General features: G+C 42.9%; 1 protein-coding gene across 1 annotated transcript in view; it reads left to right on the top strand.

Annotated features, from left to right (window-relative positions):
• Positions 1–3,961: 3,961 nt before the first annotated feature.
• The window catches only part of AATF (apoptosis antagonizing transcription factor), a 111,164-nt gene continuing 92,158 nt past the window's right edge, over positions 3,962–22,967 (top strand). Inside the window, exons 1-4 of the mRNA XM_008011173.3 lie at positions 3,962–4,241; positions 5,234–5,425; positions 7,937–8,353; positions 8,828–8,965. Coding sequence (XP_008009364.3) covers positions 4,151–4,241; positions 5,234–5,425; positions 7,937–8,353; positions 8,828–8,965 — 838 coding nt within the window. The 5' untranslated portion in view covers positions 3,962–4,150. The remainder of the gene's footprint in view (positions 4,242–5,233; positions 5,426–7,936; positions 8,354–8,827; positions 8,966–22,967) is intronic.

Raw genomic sequence — 22,967 nt, 5'->3', positions numbered from 1 at the left:
CTTTCACTCTCCCTGCACATGCAAAACTGGGCTTGTGAATATCAGATACTTGTAAATACATAATTAGAGATGGTCCTTTTCAGTTTCAATTCATTTCCCATAGAAAATCTGGCTTTCTAATTTGGTGGTTTGAAAGATAATGTAAAGGCTTTCTAATTTGGTCGTTTGAAAGATAATATAAAATGAAAGTATAGTACAGCTAGAAATGAAATATTTTAATCCCTTTCACAGAACTGATATGAAATTGTTGTTTTGTAGTATTTGTTACCTTTGAAGTTCCCCAGAAGGAAAACTATTTTGCCTGGCACAAGATACATATTAGCTTCTCTGAAAGATAAACAAAAATTACTAATATAGAAATCAAATTTCAACTGGGAGTTACCAAAAGGTTCTAAAAGTAGCTCAATTCTTTCCAGTCCTTCATTAGACTTGGAAGAAATTTGAATATTTTATCTACTATGAAATACTCTTGTGGATGTTTGTGTTTCAGTGTCAGATGCTATTAGAGTTCCAGGATTTCTTTTCCATATCACCGAGATTTCACTCTGGATTATTTATTTCCTTATTTAAAATGTCAAAGGTTTGACATTAAATGGTATATAATTTCCAGTGCTGTTTTCAAATTTTGTTAAGACACAGCCAAGTTTATTTTTCCTGCAGAGAAGGCTTTAAAATAAGCAATATTTCACTGCATCCATGTGATGGCTTATCTAATGGGGGAGGAGGCTATCCGGGAGGAATCTGGTAGTGTTCTTTCAGAAATAAAAATGTATGAAATACAAAGGAGACTTTTGAAACTCCCAGCCTCTGCATGCAGCACATTTCTTTATTTGCTTTATATATAATCACTGGATCGGCTTGTTTTTACCTTTTTAGCATTTATATACATTATATCATAGCTAACTTTCATTATTAGCCTCTACTCTCTAGCCCCCTTTAAAGACATTCATTTAAATGAACTGCGCTCATTGGGAAGCTGCTTTTTCCTATCAAGGCTGCTGAATTATTTAGCAGCTTTATTGTGGAATCGGGGTATTTGATAAGAAGCGTTTTCGAGTTGGGCACACGATGTGGATTCGATTCTTCTTAACTCCGTGGCAGTGGCGCAGTCTCTCCCCTCAGCGCGGGATTCAGAATCCTGGCGAAAACCTGAACAGGTGGCAAAGCTCAGCAGTCAAATTTGGAACCGAAGGCCCTGAGGAGGAGGCCTGGAAATGTCAGGGCCTGTTCTCCTTCCCATCAGTGCTGTGCTGCCCACCTCTGGCCCCGAGGTGCGGGGACGCGCAGCACCATCCCTAGGCGGAGCTCCCGCGGGAGGCGCGGCAGGAGGGAAGCGCCACTGCGGTCCCCTCTCGCCTGGGAGGGCAGCCTGGTTTCTCCCCGCGGCCATCTTAAAGCCACCACCTCTGTGCCTCTCGCCACCTGCCTTCAGGGTTCCAGCAGCAGGGGGCCACCATCTGCTCTGGCGAGGGAGCTGAAGCTCACCCACCCAACTTCTCTGGGCTGGCTGCCGCTGGGGAGCTGCTCTGGGTGAGGCACTTGGGGAAGCATTACCCGTGGAGAGCCAGGACAGGCATTGCCAGGGCTGGGACTTGAGGGTGGACAGCATCTGAGGAGAGGCAAGGGGGAACTTGGTTTTCCTAAACTGTTGAAACTCCTCAAGTGAGCAGACGTTTGGGACAATTGGAAGGTGTCATCCCTTGCCCATCTTCTGCTGTGCCTAATCGCCTGCCACTTTGCAGCCCTTGGAGGGCAGGCAGAGGGACTGTGGACTGGGTGTCCCTCTGCCTTCTCCAGAGAAGGCTGTTCTGTTGGGGAACTGCTCACCCTTATTCTCCTCTCCCTGTTCCTCTCATCTGCTCTCATCTCTATAGCAGTCAAAGGTTGAATGTCCCTGCCACAGTCCACTCTCCATCTCCATCCCTACCCCATCAAGAAGCCCTTCCCCCACCATCTCAAGACACTGGAATGTGGGTAGGGAGAGGCCTCCAGAGGGAGTATTTGAGAACTTGCTCCCCCGACCCTTGCCTCAGCTGCTCTCAGTTGCATCTTAATTCCTAGAATTATTCCCTCTTCCCTCCATTCTTGGAGTCCTCTTTCTACCTTCAGTATAAGGTCAGGCAAGCATTTTGGGGGGCCCTGGGATGTGTGTGACAGTAGAGTGGTCTTGATTCCTTGCTAAAATGGCTTCCCAAGTCAGTAGGGACCAGGACAGAGAAGGGAGAGTAAGTAAACAGGTCTATGGCATTTTCTGCCGAGTGTGTGCCCAGCACAGTCCCCAAACTGGCCAGCAGTGTCCTGTTTGCATGACAGCCTAGAGGTGGTCTCTGCACTGACTCACCTCCCTTTCTCTTTTCTTCCTTCTCTTTACCTTGAAGGCCAGGTTTCTAAGCATTATAAGTACCCAACATAGCAAGGGAATAGGATTGCAGGAGGTAGTTTCTTAAATGTGGGGTGGGAGAAACATTTTTGTCCTTTGAAGCCCCACGGCACCTTGCCAAGGACCAAGGAACACACTTTTGCTTGGGAGGCCCAGACGCAGGCACAAGACTGCAAGTACAGAAGAAAACAAAAAACTGTTCTCCTAGGCTAAGTTCTCTTATGGATGGTAAAAAGCAGTTTTCTTCTCCTGAGTCCCCTGCCTAGCCTGGCATTCTTTTCTTTCCATGTCTGAGGGGGTTTACCCTCAGATAGGTTCTCCTTCTCCTCTGCAGCCCTGGTTGTCTTCATTCTTCAAGAGCCACTTTACAGGGACATGGAACAGGCTCCACTAAAGTGGTGTCCTCTTACTGCTCTTAACCCTGAGGACATATGATGATTGTGAAAGTCAGAGATCCTCTCTTCCCTTGGTTTCCATGGGAGATGGTGGAGAGCTGGGGGTTCCCCAGTTGTTCAGCTGTGGGATCCAACTGGCCTGGGCTGTACCCAAGGGGCACTGCCACAGTGCACCACTAACATTTCTTTTCTGGATCCTGTTGAGGCAGATTCTGTTTAGAGGGGTCTAGGTCTCTACAAGCAACCTCCAACAGATACCATAAGAATAGACCACTTTGTAGTAACACTTATCATCCCTTATTGCAGTTTCTGTTTACATGTTTGTCTACCCTGCTAGGCTGATCACCGTGGGGAGAGAATCCAACTTATCTTGTATCTTATCTAGCAGTGCCTGCCACATAGTGGGCAGTCAGGGAATGCTTGAAAGAAAGAGGATGTAAAGCGATTGTGTCTTTCCGTGTGCCGGGTGCAATTACATTTATACTATTAAGTCTTTATATTTTGAGTCTGCCCCTCTAATGGTAGACCTGTATTTTTCTGCATTTCTGCACCTGCTTAAGGTGTCTGAGCATGCCCTCATCTCTGAACAGCAAAGATAATCAATACCGAGGGGTAAGCAGTGGAGTAATCCACACCCCACCCCCTTTTCCTTGCTCAGGCAAGAATACTTGGAGAGGCTACAGAAACTATCTTTAGCCACAGCGATTCCTAAGTATTTCCATTAATAGACGCCAGCAGTCCGCCACACACTTACATGTGCACATCCTCGACATAGGATTCCCAAATCCTGGCCGCTGAAGGGCGGGAGGCGTGCGTCCGGCCTCAGACTACTCTAAATTGCGAAATGCCAAACCTGTTTTGGTTCCCAGTCTCTGCGCGCCCGAGTGCGCACCTGCGGTTTGAGCAGCTTAAGCTTTACTCCCTCCTTCTTTCCAAATCAGCCACCGTGGGCACGGCTAAGCTACGCTTTATTCCTAAGCGAATCTCGCACAAATCTCGAGGCATATTTTGTACAAGGGTACACAGGCCGCGCGCATCAAAATCCCGTCTCAGCTACAGAAGCGGTTAAGTGCCCTGGCGTGCTTCCGCATCGCCCAGTCCCGCGCACGCGCCCGCACGGCTCCAATCCCTTCAACCTTCTGCGCGCTTCCGCCTTCATCCTAGCAACGCCCGCAGTGACGCGCAGGCCCCGCCCCCTCCCGCGCGCCTCCCGGAAGTTGCCTGTCCCGAGCTGTGGGGTGGCCTCCGCGCGGACTCTGGTGGTGTCGGGGAATCGGATCTGGGCGAGAGGACCCGACCGGGAGGGAGCGTCGGGGCCGGGGTTTGGGCCGCACATTTAAGGGCGCGAGGCGGAGTGGACCGAGAGCTGGTGACGATGGCGGGGCCGCAGCCCCTGGCGCTGCAACTGGAACAGTTGTTGAACCCGCGACCGAGCGAGGCGGACCCTGAGGCGGACCCCGAGGAGGGTGAGGCCAGACTGGGGCAGGCCACGTGCGGAGCGGTGGGCCAGGCCCTTTGGGGTCCGGGGGCGGCGTGGGAGGGGCGTGCGCGAGGCCGCCTGGCCTGCGTTCTTTCGCTTGGCGCAGAGGAATGTCGCCTCCCGCAAAGGTAGTCCCGGGCTCGGGAGGAGGGCTTCGGCTTCTTTTCACACGCACTCGAAACTTAGTGCTCGGCCGGATGGGCGGAACAGATCGAGGGCTCTGGCAGAGAGGAGCTGGTCTTCGGGTTTACTTGCTCCAGGGCTGTTGGAGGGAACCAGAGAGTCTGCTAGCAAGTTGGAAGTTAGCTTTGAGGATGCCCTTTCTGGTATTGCGTTAGAAAGGGGGAGAAGAAAGTTGCGTGTTTTTAACTCTGGTTGCTCTTATAAACTAAGTTGGAGACTGATGGAAGGACTTTCTGGTGCTGTTTAAGCCTCTTGAAGTCTCAAGACACTTGTTCAGTGGCTGACGACTGAGACTGCTGTTCTGTAAGCTGATGTTCAGAGTCTAGCTGGGAGTAATCCTGCTTTAGACTTGAGTCAGAAGTGTGAGAAAGGGAGAATAAGGAGGGATAAATGCGAGTGCTGAGCCATGTCTTAGGAAGATCAGTTGAAGGAACCTGGGGCTGTTTAGCCAGAATAAGCAAACTCCCCAAAGAATGGGACAAAGTGAGGGGAGAACGTGATGGCTGATTTAAGATATTAGAGCGACTGTCACGCATTGAAGAGGAATTCAACTAGTTTGATAGGATCCAACTCATAGAGATAGATCCCACTAGTAGGTGCCGGGAGTCATCTCTCCGTTTAGAAACAGCAATAAGACAGTGTTCTACTTTGGGAGAGAATGAATTTCCTATTCCTGGAAGTTGGTGGGGATTTTGTAGAGGACGTTCAAGTGTGAGATGAATGGGTCGACCTGCGTTCCCATTAAAATTTCTGCTAACTTGGAGATTCTGTTTCCTTTTCCCCCTCCCCCAACAGCCACTGCTGCCAGAGTAATTGACAGGTTTGATGAAGGGGAAGATGGGGAAGGTGATTTCCTAGCAGTGGGTAGCATTAGAAAACTGGCATCAGCCTCCCTCTTGGACACAGACAAAAGGTATTGCGGCAGAACCACCTCTAGAAAAGCATGGAATGAAGACCATTGGGAGCAGACTCTGCCAGGATCGTCTGGTGAGTAGACGTTTTTGCATGGAAGTCTTTCTTCCCTAATTTTTTTAGGGTTAAAATCCTCCCGCCACCCTCCATGATCTCTGCAAGACTAGTCTGCATACCCCTACCGGTTATCCTTTTTTTTTTTTTTTTTTTTGAGACAGAGTTTCACTCTTGTTGCCAGTGCGATGGCGCAATCTCGGCCCACTGCAACCTCCACCTCAGGGGTTCAAGCGAGTCCCCTGCCTCAGCCTCCCAAGTAGCTGGGATTACAGGCATGCACCACCACACCCAGCTAATTTTGTATTTTCAGTAGAGACAGGGTTTGTCCGTGTTGGTCAGGCACCCATACCTGTTATCTTAGGAGAGACCATTGATTTGGTATTAGAAAGGGTCTTAGAGGTTACTTCATTTCACTTCATAAGGAATCTAAAGCCCAGAGTGATTCAGTTGCTGTACTCCTTATGTTCAGACTAATGGCTCACCCTACAATGGAGTGACAGAGAAGGCAGTGCATATTGGCTACTGGAGAGGGTTATGAGCTGAAAAATCATTGTGTCTGATGAGCATGTTACCCTTGAATTGCGACCCCTGTCTTTTGGTTTTTCAGGTCTTGCATTGAAGCACTGTGTAATATTAGTTATTTGTGAAACTCATTTTTTGCCATTCTAAAAAGTCACATAATCCTTCTCTTCCCTGCAAAAGAGTTAGGAGTCCGTGCGCTTACAGTTTTAAAGAACTGTAAGTTTCTCAGAGTGGACGAAGGGGCTACATATGGTGACTATTGAGAGAATGTCATTTGTTTTCCGTTAGAAAGGTCAGGGGCATCATGTTGAGAATCCACAGATAATATAAAAGGAACTATCATTTAGGTTATGATAGCTATGATGTAGTCCTTGATGTAGTTCTGGGAGCTCCTGATAAGCTCATTTCATATTTGCCTAGAGACTGATAAAGGGACCAATCATGAGACAAATATGATAATATTTATTGAGTTCTCACCATGCGTCAGGCACTGAGTTTAGCTCTATAATTTAAGTTCTAAGAGCCTGGGACTCAGTAAGTCCTCAAAAAAAAAAAATGTTATAACATCACCTGGAATTAGATAGATTTTTATTAAAAATTATCACCATTATCACTACATGTATCACCTAATATAATCCTACCAATCGCCCAGAAAGTTATTACTACTTAGCCCTATTTTACAGATAAGGAAATTGAGGGGAAAGTTGGTTACGTAACTTTGCTCAAGGTCATATAGTTAGTAAGCGGAAGAAACAGGATTCAAATGAAGGCCGTCTGATTCCAAGATGTACACTGTAGTAAACTCTATGAATGTTTCTTAATCTGAGAAATGGCATACATTCAAAGAATTTAAATAATAATTTCTGTTTACTGTTTTGGCACTTAGTTTCTGTATTTATATTTTTGGCAGCTTTGTGTCTTAAGTTTATATATACCTCTTTAAAGAAACACTGAAGACCCATCACGCTTTCCTAAAATCTTTATTTTATTGAAGAAAGTTTTGGGAAATTGGTCTATCTTAGAATCATACTTGAAACACATGGGGCTTTCATGTTCTACCGTGGAACAGATTGGATAAACTATAAAAACCTCTAAGTATCACATGATACTCTAAGCATAAGTAAAACCAGGAGCCTTAACTAGCACTCTATCTACTATAGGATCAAGTTCAGAGTCCTGATGAAAGACAAGACCCTTCCTGATGTGGTCCCTGAGCAACTTTCTAGTCTCATCTCCCATCACTTCTTTGTGTGTCCTGCACTCCAGTGCGGTTTCCTGTTTTTCTTCTCTCTTCATTCCCTTATGCTTCATAAGTAAAATTATAATGTCTCCTTCTCTACATGAAACCATCCCCCACCCTTCCAGGAGAGTTAGGTGGTTCCATCTCCATATACTGTGTACTAATGACATTGTAATATAATTATTGGCGTGCATATCTACCCCTCCCACCAGACCATGAACTCCTCCCTGCAGGTATTAAATTCTCTTTGTCTTTCCTTAGCCCCTGGCTCATAGTGAGTGCTTAATAAGTATTTAGTAAATAGGGCACACGGGTGTGATAGATTGTACATTTTTTCAGATCAGGTTTGGGAAAACTGGCAATTCTCTAACACCAGTTGAAATCTTAATGTTCTTCAAGGGCCAGACCAAATGCTAGCTCTTCCTTAGAGCTTAACTTAATTTCACTTGCCCCACAGTTAAAATTTCTCACTCTTCTGGGTTATTGAAATTTTGTCAAAGCACTTCTGATTCTTCCTTGAGTTGTAATTTTGTGAGTCTGTCCCACTAGCTCCTTTTGTTAGGGTAGGACCCATGTTCTATTCATATTTGCTTCTCCCTTAGCCATTTTAGAGATTGTAGATATGTAATAAATATATTGTTGAATTGAGTACAGTAAGATATTTTCCCCCCTGATGCCACAGTGCTTTAGTTGAAATGAATTCTATGGCTTGGTATTTTCTCCAGGTAACGCCCATTTTTCTCTTTCTTCCCTCTCTTCTTGTTTAGATGAGGAAATACCTGACGAGGAAGAGTTTGGAGATGAAGATTCAGAGGGACTGGATCTGGAGGAATCTGATGAGGATGACTTGGGTGCTGCTGAGGAACAGGAGTGTGGTGATCATAGGGAGAACAAGAGCAAGAAGAGCAGAAGCCACTCTGCAAAAACACCGGGCTTCAGTGTCCAGAGCATCAGTGACTTTGAGAAGTTTACCGAGGGAATGGATGACCTTGGGAGCAGTGAGGAGGAGGAAGACGAAGAGAGTGGCATGGAAGAAGGGGATGACGAGGAAGACTTCCAAGGCGAGAGTGAGGAAGACAGGGCTGGAGATAGAAACAGTGAGGATGATGGTGTGGTGATGACCTTCTCCAGTGTCAAAGTTTCTGAGGAAGTGGAGAAAGGAAGAGCCGTGAAGAACCAGATAGGTTTGTACATGGTTTTGCTGATTGCCTGTTTTTCAAAGTATCTGCATTTGGTCTACTTTTCATTTGTTTGTTTTTGGCTATTCTCTCTCTCCTGTGTCCTTTCAATTAGTTTGTGACATGCCCCACTTACCTAAAGGCCTAAAGCCCTATTCCTGTATGCTTAGCCAGCCATTTCTGCACTGATCTGCTTAGCTGGTTCTGCTCTAGTACTTCCTGCTACTGGGGAAGGTTGAAGAGAAGAGTGTTTTCTCCTCTCCTTGGGTTTTAGCGTTCCCACTCTGCTGTACCAAATACTTGCTTCATGGATACTGAATTTATTTTTTATAATAGAGAATATTTGTTTCCATGGCATTAAAGTGCTAAAGCTGCAGTGCTTGGAAACTGGTGTGGTTTCCTGTTCTTCCCTGCTCCTGCCATCTCACCCCCAGAGCATCTTATTATTGAGAAGTGGGATTCTCTTTTGTTCTTTTTCAGCACTGTGGGACCAGCTCTTGGAAGGAAGGATCAAACTACAAAAAGCTCTGTTGACCACCAACCAACTTCCTCAACCAAATGTTTTCCCATTGTTCAAGGACAAAGGTGGCCCAGAATTTTCCAGCGCCCTGAAAAATAGTAAGAATACTTATGTCCTGTTGGGATACTTAGAACCACTTTGTCAAATGAAGACAGCTTTGACTGAAGTGGACTGGGAGCTTGAGCCATGTTTATTGTGCTTTCTTCTCATCTGCCCTTGCTCTCCCCTCTCTATCCCCCTTGGCTTTCCAAGTTGCTTTTTTTTTTTTCTTTTTCTTTTTTTGAGACAGAGTCTCGCTCTGTCGCTCAGTTTCAAGTACAGTGGCGCTATCACAGCTTACTGCAGCCTTGGCCTCCTGGGCTCAAGCGATCCTCCCACCTCAGTGATCCTCACACCTCAGCCTCCCAAGTAGCGGGCATGTACACCACAGGCATGTACCACCATGCCTGTAGAGACAGAGTCTCACTGTGTTGTCCAGGCCGGTCTCAAACTCCTGGCCTTAAGCAACCCTCCCACCTTTGCCTCCCAAAGTGCTAGGATTACAGATGTGACCTACTGAGCCTGGCCCTGAGTTAATTCTTTAAAGCTGTTTGAAAACCCACTGATTTAGAAAGGGGGAAAAAGAATGTCTAACTCAGCTCATTAAACTTGGTTGTATCTGTGTTGAAAAGATGCTTCCTATGTTTGAGAGGTTTTTAGAACAATGTGCTAAGATGATCTTATTTATATCTTTATTCAAGTGGCATAGAGTGAGGAAAGATGATACTGCCGAGGGAGGAACACATTTTAAAGGAGAATTACTCAGCTATAAATAATTCTAGAAGAGAAAAGGAATTGAGAGAGTATTTGGTTCCCAGTGTCTTCATATTACACATGAGAGAATTGAGACCCAGAATGACTTGCCCAAAGTTGCAGAGCTTATTTGTGTATGGCAGAGATGAAGCTCCAACTTTTCTACCTTATGATGCAGGAATCTTCCCTCTGCACCACACTGCTTCCTGTGTGCTGCTTGCCTGTGTACCAGTGGCACTGAAGGACTGGGGCAGAGGGAGATTTAGGGTGAGTGCACTGTGTTTGGGATCTATATCTATCTATCTATCTATCTATCTATCTATCTATCTATCTATCTATTTGTCTGTCTATCTATATCTCTATCTCTATCTATCTATTTTTTTTTTTTTTAAAAGAGAGACAGTTTGTGTTGCCCAGGCTGGTCTTGAACTCCTGGGCTCAAGCAATCCACCCGCCTTGGCCTCCCAAAGTTTTGGGATTATAGGCGTGAGCTTCTGCGCTCAGCTGGGATCAATATGTCTTACTTGCATGCTGAGACTTTGTGTTTTCATTTGCTCTTTAAAATTTATTTTTTTGGTTTCATGGAGTTAGAGTTGGAAGGGACCTGAGGAGGATATCTAATTTGGAACATTTCTCGTAGGTGAATATCTGATGTAATTAGGAATGGCTTCCTAGAGTCCAGTTTTTGGGTTTTGTGTCCTGCCACGCTTGAAGTCTGCTTCTTCCCTTGTGGGAAGTCTGGGCAGTCCTTGCAGGAACGTTGTGTAGCCTGTGAGGGTGAGGTGGGCCGTTTATATCCCCTCCCCTGTCTTTGCCTCTTTTCTCTCTCAGATGATAGATTGATGGTTTTCAAGTTTTTTGAGATTTTTGGAGCACTTCCCTGCTATGTTTAGTGCCCTAGTACCCTAATTCCTGATATGCCTTTGGAATGAAACCTAGACTGCTCTAGATTAAATGTTTTAAATGTTTCATGATAAGGCCTTTTTCATTTTGTTACTCATTCTTTTTGCTTGAGCCTTTTTCATTTTAAAAAATTTATCTTAAAATACAGATATTTTAGGGGTTAGTCAGTATCCAGTATAATAGACACATATTCTTGGATACCATTTAATTTCTTTTTGTTATGAGACAGGGTCTTGCTCTGTTGCCCAGGCTGGAGTGCAGTAGTGTGATCACAGCTCATTGCAACCTTGAACTCCTGGGTTCAAGCGATCTTCCCGCCTCAGCCCCCTGAGTAGCTGGTACTACAGGCATGAGCCACCATGCCTGACTAATTTTTTCTTTTTTTGTAGAAATAGGGTCTCACTATGTTGACCAGGCTGGTCTCAAAACTCCTGGTTTCAAATGATCCTTCTGTGTCAGCCTCCCCAAAATGCTGGGATTATAGGTGTGAGCCACCATACCCAGCCCATTTAGTGTCTTTAATCACTGCAGTGTTATTTCACTTTTATTTTGTTCTGATCTTTTTACTCTTTTTTGTGCTTAACCAATTGCCTCTACCTCATTGATGAACCTCATTTAATCTGACAGCATCTATTATTAGTCTGACAGGGTGGGTTATGGTGGAGGAGGGAGAAGAAAGGAACTTTGGTATCACATATCCTAAGATGGGAGGGTAGGGAGTTTTCTAATAATGAGAATTTGTGTGCATTTGAAGAGTAGCTAATTTTTGTCTGTTTTGGTCTTCTTGTGGCAATATGACATAATATGTTGTATACTCCCCTGTTTTGATAAACAGAGTTTAAGAAAAAATTCTTGGCCGGGTGCAGTGGCTCACGCCTGTAATGCCAGCACTTTGGGAGGCTGAGGTGGGCTGATCACCTGAGGTCAGGAGTTCAAGACCAGCCTGGCCAACGTGGTGAAACCCCGTCTCTACTAAAAATACGAAAATTAGCCAAGTGTGATGGTGGGCGCCTGTAATCTCAGTTACTCGGAAGGCTGAGGCAGGAGAATAGCTTGAACCTGGGAGGCAGAGGCTGTAGTGAGTCAAGATTGTGCCATGGCACTCTAGCCTCGGCGAACAGAGCGAAACTCCGTCTCAAAAAAAAAAAAGAAAAAAAAAAAAAATTCTTGGCCAGGCATGGTGGCTTACGCTTATAATCCCAGCACTTTGGGAGGCTGAGGCAGGCGGATCACTTGAGGTCAGGAGTTTGAGACCAGCCTAGCCAGCATGGTGAAATCCCATCTTTACTAACAATACAAATATTAGCCAGGTATGGTGGTGTGCACTTGTAGTCCCAGCTACTTGGGAGGTTGAGGCAGGAGAATCACTTGAACCCGGGAGGCAAAGGTTTTAGTGAGCTGAGATCATGCCATTGCACTCCAGTCTAAGTGACAAGAGTGAAACTCTGTTCCCCCCTCCGAAAAAAAAAAGAGAGAGAAAATTCTTGGTCACATTACTCTAGATGACCAATTTATACTGTGCTATATAGCTGGTGTGGAACATAGGCTGAATTTATACTAACCCCAGAACAAACACTGGAACTTATTGTCTTTAATTAAATCTCTTTTCAATTTGCTTGGTCTTACAGAGTAGTTAAAGTCAGACTGGCTTGGTTTAGATTTCATCTCAGCAATGGATTAGCCATGTGACCTTGGGCAAGTTACTTAACTTCACAGTAAAATGGGGATAATATGGTTGTGAGGATTAAAGGACATAATCAATAGAAAGCATTAGCACAGTGTCTGGCACACATCTCACCATGAATGTTAGGTACTAGTATTATCTTCTGCTCAAAGAGGCATTTGGCAGTATTCGACCATGTGAGCAATCACTCAGTAGTTATCAGTGTAACTGAGCATCACTGGTCTTCAGTGTTTTTTACTTTTTTATTAGTATTTGGATTCTTTATATAATTTAATCGTTCTGGAAAGTGTTGTAGTTTACTAATACTTACAATGCAGTGTTGGCCTCTTATGACACTATGGAAAGATGGCTGCAGATTTCCTTATTGCCATACCCAGCTACTACCTCCTTGAAGCGTTTAACTTTTCCTTGAAATACTTTTCTTTGGTTTGGTGACACTACCTGTGCTGTTTGAGTTCTCCTACCTTTCTGATCTCTTCTCTGGCTCTTTTTGTATCCTCTCAACGTAAATTTCATTCCATTTAGAATGCCGTCCTCAGGTTGTGTTTTCTCAGTATAGTCTCTCCTTGGCACTGTCACTTACTCTGATAGCCCCAACTATTGCCTCTAAAATGACAGACTTCCAGCTGTATTCTAGCCCCAGTAAACTGCTGAGTACCATGCCTTTGTAGCTTCAGCACCCTAAACTCTACTTTTCAGAAACTAAATGAATATCTCCTTCCTCTCCACACGCCACCCCAAACGTATAAACTTAGTCCACAGTCACCTTGGTGTTACATGTTGGTAATTTAAACTTGAACTGTGGAAGTGATTTCAAAGACATTGTCTGGTATTTTAGTGGCTGCATATGTGGTAAGTCATGGAGTAATCTTAACAAAATTAAAGGATTTTCTGTGCACAAAACCATTTCTCTAAGAAGGTTTGCTTTTTCTTTCTTTTTTCTCTTTTTTCTTTTTTTTTTTTGAGACGGAGTCTCACTCTGTCACCCAGGCTGGAGTGCAGTGGTGCGATCTCGACTCACTGCAGCCTCTGCCCCCCAGGTTCAAGCAATTCTTCTGTCTCTGCCTCCTGGGTAGCTGGGACTACAGGTATGTGCCACCACACCTGGCTAATTTTTGTAATTTTTTTTTTTTGTAGAGATGGGATTTCACCATATTGGCCAGGCTGGTCCTAAACTCCTGACCTCGTGATCTGCCTGCCTTGGCCTCCCAAAGTGCTGGGATTACAGGTGTGAGCCACTGCGCCCGGCCTTTTCTCTTTCTTTTAAAATGTTCTACTGTGTTAGGAAGTATGTCTTTTTATGTTGGTGGCAATGATATGTAAGGAAGAAGGGAAGTTACTTAAGGAAGTTTCACCATGAGTTATTTAAAACTTTTCATTATGGGATATATCAAACTTATATAAAAGTAGACAAATAGCACAGTGAACCCCCACATGCCTTCACCAACTTAAGCAATAATCAATTCATGATCAATCTTATTTCATCTGTAGCTATACCAACTTCGCTCACCTTCTGGATTATTTTGAAGCAAATAATACACATCCTCTCATCAGTAAAATTTTCAGCACGTATGTTCAAAAGATAAGGATTTTTAAAAATTATACCATAATCCCACATAAAACCATTAACAGTAATTTCTTAATGAACATAACTGACCTGGCATGGTGGCTCATGCCTGTAATCCTAGCACTTTGGGAAGCCAAGGCGGGAGGATCACCTGAGGTCAGGCGTTGGAGGCCAACCTGACCGACATTGTGAAACCCCATCTCTACTGAAAATACAAAAAATTAGCTGGGTGTGGTGGCGGGCGCCTATAATCCCAGCTACTCAGGCTGAATAGGAGAATCTCTTAAACTCGGGAGGTGGAGGTTGCAGTGAGGCAAGATTGCCCCACTGCACTCCAGCCTTGGGCAACAAGAGCAAAACTCTGTCTCAAAAAAAGAACAAACATACAGACCGGGCGTGGTGGCTCACGCCTTTAATCCCAGCACTTTGGGAGGCCAAGGTGGGCAGATCACCTGAGGTCCGGAGTTCAAGACCAGCCTGGCCAACATAGTGAAACCCTGTCTCTACAAAAATACAAAAATTAGCCAGGCATGATGGTGGGTGCCTGTAATCCCATTTACTTGGGAGGCTGAGGTGGGAGAATCGCTTGAACCCAGGAGGCAGAGGTTATCAGTGAGCGGAGATCACGCCGTTGCACTCCAGCCTGGGTGACAGAGCGAGACTCTCTCAAAAAAACAAACAAACCAACCAACAAACAAAAAAAATGACTGATTTGGATGGGTGGGAAATTGTGAGTGCATATCTTGTTTGTTTTTTTTCTTTTCTTTAAGGCGAAAGGTCCTAGAGAGTGTTTCTGTAACAGATACTCTACTGTCTTTTTCAGAGTTTGCTCTATAGCTTTAAATGAAGTGATTAAAGGAAAGCTAAACTTCAGTCATAATAAGTTGACCTTTTAGTGAAATGCATATTATTAATGTATTTAATGAGATGCATTACAAACTGCAGTGAGCACCATGTTTCATTACAGGTCTAAAATGCAATATCATTAAAGACCTTTAATAGAAACAATGGTTGACATTTTGATATTTCCCATAAGCAAAACATCCAAGAACACAGTATAATGTAATATAAATACAGAGGAAGTATTCAGATTTTTTACTTGCCTAAGAGTATGAAAACACATTTCACTATTAATAAATTATATTTTGTTTGCACCCTGTCATCTTCCCACTTCATACTTACCCTCTCATATCTTTGTGGTCCTTCCCTAAGAGCCCCAATTATTTTGACTTGACTAGACTAAACTTTTGTTTTTTTTTTTTTTTTCCGAGATGGAGTCTTGCTCTGTCGCCCAGGCTGGAGTGCAGTGGCGCGACTTCGGCACACTGCAATCTCCGCCTCCTGGATTTAAGTGATTCTCCTGCCTCAGCCTCCAGAGTAGCTGGGAGTATAGGCATGTGGTACCACGCCCAGCTAATTTTTGTATTTTTAGTAGAGATGGGGTTTCACCATATTGGCCAGGCTGGTCTCGAACTCCTGACCTCGAGATCTGCCTGCCTCGGCCTCCCAAAGTGCTGGGATTATAGGCATGAGCCACCGCTCCCGGCTAGACTAAAATTTTTAATGGTAATTTGTCCTCAACAATAATAGACACCTTAAAGAATAATGTTTTAAATTTTGCATAAGCTATGGGCAATCATGGAGTCTTGATAATGTTTTGTTTTTAAAGTTTTACTTATTTTTAAGTAGGCAGTACATTCACATGGTTCCAAATTCAAAAATGCTAAAGACTATACAGTGATAATCCTGTACCCTTGCAGCCCAGTACCCTGTCCCAGAGGCAACCAATTTTATCACCAAAATCCCCCCATTTTAAATTACTTAGTTGCCTTAGGTGAAAAATCCATAAACACTTATTTCAGAGTTCTCTCAATTAACACTTTATGGGTTCATGGCAAAGTTCTCACAATGTTCTGTAGAACCTTGAAATATTTTTAATTACTTGGGATGGGTTTAAGTATTGCTTGGGACAAAGGCACTTGCAACCCCCACTAATTGTAACATTGTGTAGGCTTAAGGACCCTTATTGCTGCAGACTTCATCTAGCCAAGATGATGTAAGATTGATCTTTTTGCTTCAGCTGATGGCTATCATTTTTGAAAATAACTTCAGCGTTCTAATTATAAAAGTATGTCATGCTTATTTCAAAGATCGGAAAATACATAGAAACATGAAGAAGAAAATAAGGATTAGCTGTAATCCTACTGCCCAGAGATAACCATAGTTGTCATTTTGATGAATATCCTTCCAGACCTTTTTGCGTGCACACACACACCCCACATACTTTTTAAAACAAAAAATAGAATCGCATAAATATGTACTATTTTCAGTCTTGTTTTTCCTGCTTAATATTTCATGTCAGTATATTTAGATGTACATCAGCATTTTTAGGAGTTAAAGTATTCCTTCTTATAGATTTACTGCAATTTAGTTAGCCAATCTGTATTGATGGGTGCTTAGGTTTATTCTAGCTTTTCACTTGTAGAAAACATGCTTTGATAAATATCCTTGTACATACATATTTGTGCAGTTTGTCTAAAAATAGCACTGTCCAGTAGAAATATAATGCAAGCCACATGTAATTAAAAATTTTTAATAACCACATTTTTAAAAAGAAACAGGTAAAATTAATTTTAGACATTTTATTTAACCCAATATATCAAAAATATTATAATTTCAATGTGATCAATATAAAAATCTTAATGAGATGTTTACATTCCTTTTTTCATGTTAAGTCTTTGAAATCCAGAGTATATCCCATAATCACAATTCATTTCAATTGGGACTAGACACATTTTGAGTGCTTAGTAGCCATGTATAACTAGTGGATACTGTATCATATTGCACAGATCTACATTCCCTGGAAATGTAGTTGCTGGGACAAAGGCCTTGTACATTGATTTTTTTTTTTTCTTTTGAGACAGAGTTTTCACTCTTGTCGCCTAGGCTGGAGTGCAATGGCAGGATCTTGACTCACGGCAACCTCCACCTCCCGGGTTCAAGCGATTCTCCTGCCTCAGCCTCCTGAGTAGCTGGGATTACAGGCATCCGCCACCACGCCTGGCTAATTTTTGTATTTTTGGTAGAGACTGGGTTTCACTGTGTTGGCCAGGCCGGTTTTGAACTCCTGACCTCAGGTAATCTGCCTGCCTCAGCCTCCCAAAATGCTGGGATTACAGGTGTGAGCCACAGTGCCGGGCCTTGTACATTGTTTTTTTAAAAAGGCTTTTGGAATATATTGCCTGACTAGCCCCTGGAAGAATTGTAACAATTTAAATTCTCATCTGTAATAGTTGTTTTCCTACACTTCTGCCTCCACAAGGTATTATTGATCTTTTTTTCCTAAACTGTAGGTGGGAAATGAAGGCAGTCATTTCTTGCTAAGTTTCTGTTTGATATTTATATAATACCTGTTAGCATTTAAATAACATATGCCATGTTTTATCTATTTATTAGAGAGTGAGTTCTGTGTGGGAAGACTTTTTGTCCCTTTTGAGCTACTACTTTGTCCAGTTTAGTTAATTAGGCATTTATATAATGTTGAGAGTAAAGCTGGATCACAGAGGAAGAACTTTTCCAAAGTCACCAAGTGGCGGAATGAGAAGGGGAGTATCGTGTCAGATTCTTATGCACTGATTCTGCCTACCCTGAGAGTATAAGCCCTAAATGGGTCACAGACCCATGGGAGCTAAGGGCAGCTTAAAAACTACTGATACCAATCTAGCTAGAAAATGCATTTCACTGTTTTGGGGTTGGGTTTCTTAGGAGTGAGAGTTGTTTTGGGGTTGGGTTTCTTAGGAGTGAGGGTTGTCTTCAGCACCAGAAATAATTTTTTTTTTTTTTTTTTGACTGCTCCATAGACAGAGCAGGGCTATCCCATAGGCAGAGTGGCCCAGAGTAGCTCAGAAAAATAAATTTTAATAGTAATGAGTTAGATAAGAAAGTAGCCCTGACTTGGAGTAGCTAGTAGCTCCATAGTAGGATCACTGTGTCACTATATTCATGGTGAAGTTGTACTTATCATTGCACAATGGTCTCTTTATATGTACATTTAATTAACTCAAACATAACTATATGCGCCTGGCCAAAAGAAGAAGATGGAGAGACTGGGCACGGTGGCTCATGCCTGTAATCCCGGTACTTTGGGAGGCCGAGGTGGGCAAATCACCTGAGGTCAGGTGTTTGAGACCAGCCTGGCCAACGTGGTGAAATCCCCCTCTCTATGAAATATACAAAAAATGAGCTGGGAGTGGTGGCGGACGTTTGTAATCCCAGGTACTGGGGAGGCTGAGGCAGGAGAATTGTTTGAACCCGGGAGGTAGAGGTTGCAGTGAGCCAAGATCGCACCATTACACTCCAGCCTGGGTGACAAGAGCGAAACTCTGTCTCAAAATAAACAAAACAAAACAAAAACCAAGGAGAGAGAAACTGTTTATGTAGTGCCAATAATTCTGCCTGCCACTTTATTCAGTGAGCGTAGAGTATGCATGAGATGGCAGGCGGATTCTTTTATTGCCTTGGTTATTTTTTGTTCTTGGGTACCTCTTTAGTGAGCATCGATCAGCAGAGTATCAATCTAGTGCTTAAAGTTACAGCATGCAGTCTTTGTACAGGACGGTCCCTAAATGGAATCATCTGTGTTTAATTGACAAAGTGCTTTGTGGGCTAATGTTCGAGGGGAAGGACTGGCTGTGTTGAACTTATTGAAAGATAGCACAATGCTATCTTTCACACAATAATATCCATTATGTACAGTATGAGGGATTTTCACAATGGTTTTGTCAAAACTTGACTTTTTGCTTTATGCTCAGACTTTAGAACCCAACTGCTGCATAAGATGATACTCTGTTGTTTATGTCTTAAAACCTGTTCTTAAATTGTTTTATTAAAATCACATAGGAGTAAGATAAATATACAGAAGCCTTCAGGAAGACAGTATTCCTTTGACATTTTATTTGTTTTACTTCTGTAATTTTAGATATTTTGTTTATATCTTTGTCTTGACTTATTTATTCTCTGATATGAAGGGTGAGACTGCTGCTAACAGAAGTAAGATGGGGATTGAGAATTGACTTATCTAGCAACATGGTGGGCATCCTTGACCTTGATGAAGTTGGCAGACTGGTAGGCTTACAGGCTTGACTGGAATGGGTTTAAGAGAGAATGGAGTGGCTGGGCACAGTGGCTCATGCCTATAACCCTAGTGCTTTGGGAGGCCCAGGTGGACAGATCACTTGAGCCCAGGAGTTCAGGACCAGCCTGGGCAACAGTGAGACCCACGTCTCAATTTTTAAAAATTAATTTTAAAAAAGAAAAAGTGAGAGAATGGGGAAAATGAAACATTAAAGTATAGGCAACTCTTTGAAGGGTTGTTGCTTTAAAAGGGAGCAGAGAGATGGGACATTAGATGGTGAAGGATGTGGTCATGAGAGGGGTGTTTTGCTTGTTTTTTTTTTTTTAAGGTGAAATACTAGCATGTTTGTATGTTGATAGGATTGACCCAGCAGAGAGGGGTAAATTGGTGATGCTGGAGAGGGGGACATCTGCTGTCACAACATCCTATGGTGGATGAGTGGGGATGGAGTGGAGATGGGCCAGTGCACAAGAGTGCCTTAGATAGCAATGTGGACCATCTCATGGTGGTGGGTGCCTGTAAGCCCAGCTACTCAGGAGGCTGAGGTGGGAAAATTGCTTGAACCCAGAAGGCGGAGGTTGTGGTGGGCCAAGGTTGCACCACTGTACTCCAGCTTGGGTGAAAGAGCAAGACTCTGTCTTTAAAACAAAACAAAAGAGCCAATAAACTGCATTTACAGTGTAATTACCATGTAAATAAGGTAGACTGCTAGGACAGGGAAGAATTGGAAAATTGTATTTCTTCCCTGTTTTTTCAGTCATGGCTCCTAGTCCACTCAAAGGAGAATATTCCTAGTTTAGTTCAAGTTTTTAGTTGCTTTCCATTACCTGCTTAAAATCATGCCATTTTCTGTTTGCTTCCTATTAATTTATTGGTTTTTTCCCCTTAGTTTTGTAATTTTTTACCCTCCCCCCCACCCTTGTAGCTCAGTTTTATCATCTTTCCTTAGCTTTACATCGTGCCATCCCTTGTGTTAAATTTTCCACTTTGAGCTGGTTGTTCTCTGGGAGTAATGCACAGCTGTACTCTTGGGCCTCTCTTTCACTGCTCTTCTGGAGAGAGCTACGGCTTTCGGGTTTTCAGGCTTTCTTCTGTTATCTCAGTTTACTCTGTCAGTTTGCTGCCAAACATGCATCCAGAGTAAGTTATCTGAGTTCTCGCAGGTTTGAAAATACTCTGCCCTCATTCCTCATTGATACATTCTTGTTCGATTGGGTAGACCTTTCTAGATTGAAAATTACTTTCCCTCAGAATTAGAAAGTATTGCCTGTTATTGGTTTCTTCTTGCTGCTGTAACAGATTACCGCAAGCTTGGTGACTTAACAGCACACACTGATTATCATATCGTTCTGGAGGTCACAAGTCCTGAAATCAAGGTGTCAGCAGGGCTTTATTCCTGGAGGCTCTAGGGGAGAAATCTGTTTGCTTGCCTTTTCCAGCTTTTATAGGTGGCCACATTCTTTGCTCATGGTCCTCTTCCATCTTTAAAACCAGCAATTCCATCTCTGCAACCTCTCCTTTCCTGACTCTGACCCTATTGCCTTCCTCTTATAAGGACCCTTGAGATCACATTGGACCACCTGGCTTATCCAGGATAATCTCAAGATCCTTAACTTAATTATATCTCTAAAGTCCTTTTGACTTTTTTTTTTTTTTTTTTTTTTTTTTTTTTTTTTGAGATGGAGTCTCGCCCTGTTGCCCAGGCTGGAGTGCAGTGGCCCGATCTCTGCTCACTGCAAGCTCCGCCTCCTGGTTTCACGCCATTCGCCTGCCTCAGCCTCCCGAGTAGCTGGGACTACAGGCGCCCGCCACCACGCCCAGCTAATTTTTTGTATTTTTGGTAGAAGCGGGGTTTCACTGTGTTAGTCATGATGGTCTTGATCTCCTGACCTCATAATCCGCCCGCCTTGGCCTCCCAAAGTGCTGGAATTACAGGCGTGAGCCACCGCGCCCGGCCCCTTTTGACTTTTTAATATGTTACTGACAAAGCCACATTCCCTTGTTCTGGGGTATAGGATGTAGATATCTCTGGGGGACCATTATTCAACCTACTATGTGTCTTATTGTCTTCTACCATCCCAGTGTTTTCCAGTGACAAGGTATGAATCTCATTCCTTTGTAGATGACTTATTTTTATCTCTGGACATGTTTGGGATCTTCTCTTGGTTATTTTTTCTTGTATTTTTATTTTTTATTGAGAGAGGGCCTTCATCTCTTGCCCAGGCTGGAGTGCAGTGGTGCAATCGTGGCTCACTGCAGCCTCAAACTCTTGGGCTCAAGTGATCCTCCCACTTCAGCCTCCCAAGTAGCTGGGCCTCAGGTGCATGCCACCACGTCCAGCTAATTTTTTTCTTTTTTCTCTTTTGTAGAGATGGGGTCTTGCAGTGTAGAGATGGGGTCTTGCAGAATTTGTCTTTATTCTTGATTTTCTGAAATTACCTGAAGAGATGTCTAAGTATGGGTCATTTTTATTATGCTAAACATTTACCTTAGTAAGTATGAAGACTGGGGTCCTTCAGTTTTGGGAATATCTTTTCTAATATTTCTTTAATAATTTTCTTCGTTTCATTTTCTCTGTTCTCTTAGATTTTAAGCCTGGATTAATGTTGTGTCTCTTATGTGTTATTTTTCATTTTCCATCTTTTTATGATTTTACCGTGTTTATGTTCTGAAAGATTTTTGAAGCTGATTTCCAGATTTTTTAAAATTAATTTTTAAGTTATTTTTAAGCTGCTAAGTTCATATTTTATTTTATTTTATTTTATTTTATGGCAGGGCCTTGCTGTGTTGCCCAGGCTGGAGTGTAGTGATGTGATCATAACTAACTCACTGCAGCCTTGAACTCCTGGGGTCAAGAGATGCTCCTGCCTCAGCCTCCCAAGTAACTGGGACTACAGGTGTGTGCCACCATGCCTGACAAATTTTTAAAAAATTTTTAATAGAGATGAGGTCTCACTATGTTGCCCAAGCTGGTTCTTGAGCTCCTGGGCTCAAGTGATCCTCCTGCCTCAGCCTCCCAAAATGCTGGGATTACAGGTGTGAACTGCCGTGCCCAGCCTGAAGTTTTCTTTTTAAATCATATTTTTAGTCTTTAAGGGGTCTTTTGATTCCTGAATGTTCCTTTTCTGTATAACTAATAAGAGTATATTATGTAAATTTAAAGTTTTTTTGTTGTTGTTGTAGAGTCATTTTAATTCCTGGAATTGTTCCTGTCTCAACCAGATTTTTTGTTTGTCTTGGACATTTTCCCTTTTTTGTGGGGGAGGGGAGAAGGTAGAGATGGGGTTGCCTACCATGTTGCCCAGGCTGATCTCAAACTCCTGGCCTCAAGTGATCCTCCTGCCCTGGCCTCCCAAAGTGCTGAGATTACAGGCATGAGCCGCTGTGCCCTCCTTTTAAACTTTGTATCCAATACATATATACAATTTAAAGAGTCAGATAATTCTAGGAAGCTTGTTATGAAAACCAGTAGTCTGCTGCTTGTGTGTATAGTGGCTGTGCCATAACCATTTCTCCTGAAGCAACAATTATATTTTAAGTTATTTTGTTGTACTTTTGTTTTGTTTTTGTTTTGAATCAGTGGATTTTTCTAATTAACATAGTTTGTTTCTACTTGAGTTTTCAGTTTTAGGCATTACCTGTTGACTCCCCTTTATAATAATGAAGATTTAGCTCTTATTCCTGCTACACTCATGCATACTTTCTGGTTATGTTGTTAATTTCCCCTTTGTGGTTATACTGTAGTTTGGTTAGATCAGTGTTCAGTATTTACATTATTATGTCTATAAACACTTTTCACAGCTGAGCCACGTAATAAATAATGATTATTTTCCTTTCCCACACATTGTTTTGTTTTCTAGAGTTAATTGTTAAATTTTTGTTTGTTGAGTTTCTGTGTAGTAAGTCAAGCCCAAACTTTTCTCCAGTTAGCTAAATCTCTTCTCAAGTCTTAAGTTGCATCAAATATTATGCCAGTTGATGTTCCTTAAGAAGTCCCTCCCAGAGCTTTTTGACCTGCTC

This window comes from Chlorocebus sabaeus, chromosome 16 (genome assembly GCF_047675955.1).
Source record: "Chlorocebus sabaeus isolate Y175 chromosome 16, mChlSab1.0.hap1, whole genome shotgun sequence".
NCBI classification, from domain to species: domain Eukaryota; kingdom Metazoa; phylum Chordata; class Mammalia; order Primates; family Cercopithecidae; genus Chlorocebus; species Chlorocebus sabaeus.
Note: the sequence above shows the minus strand (reverse complement) of the source record. Positions and strands in the feature narration are given on the sequence as shown.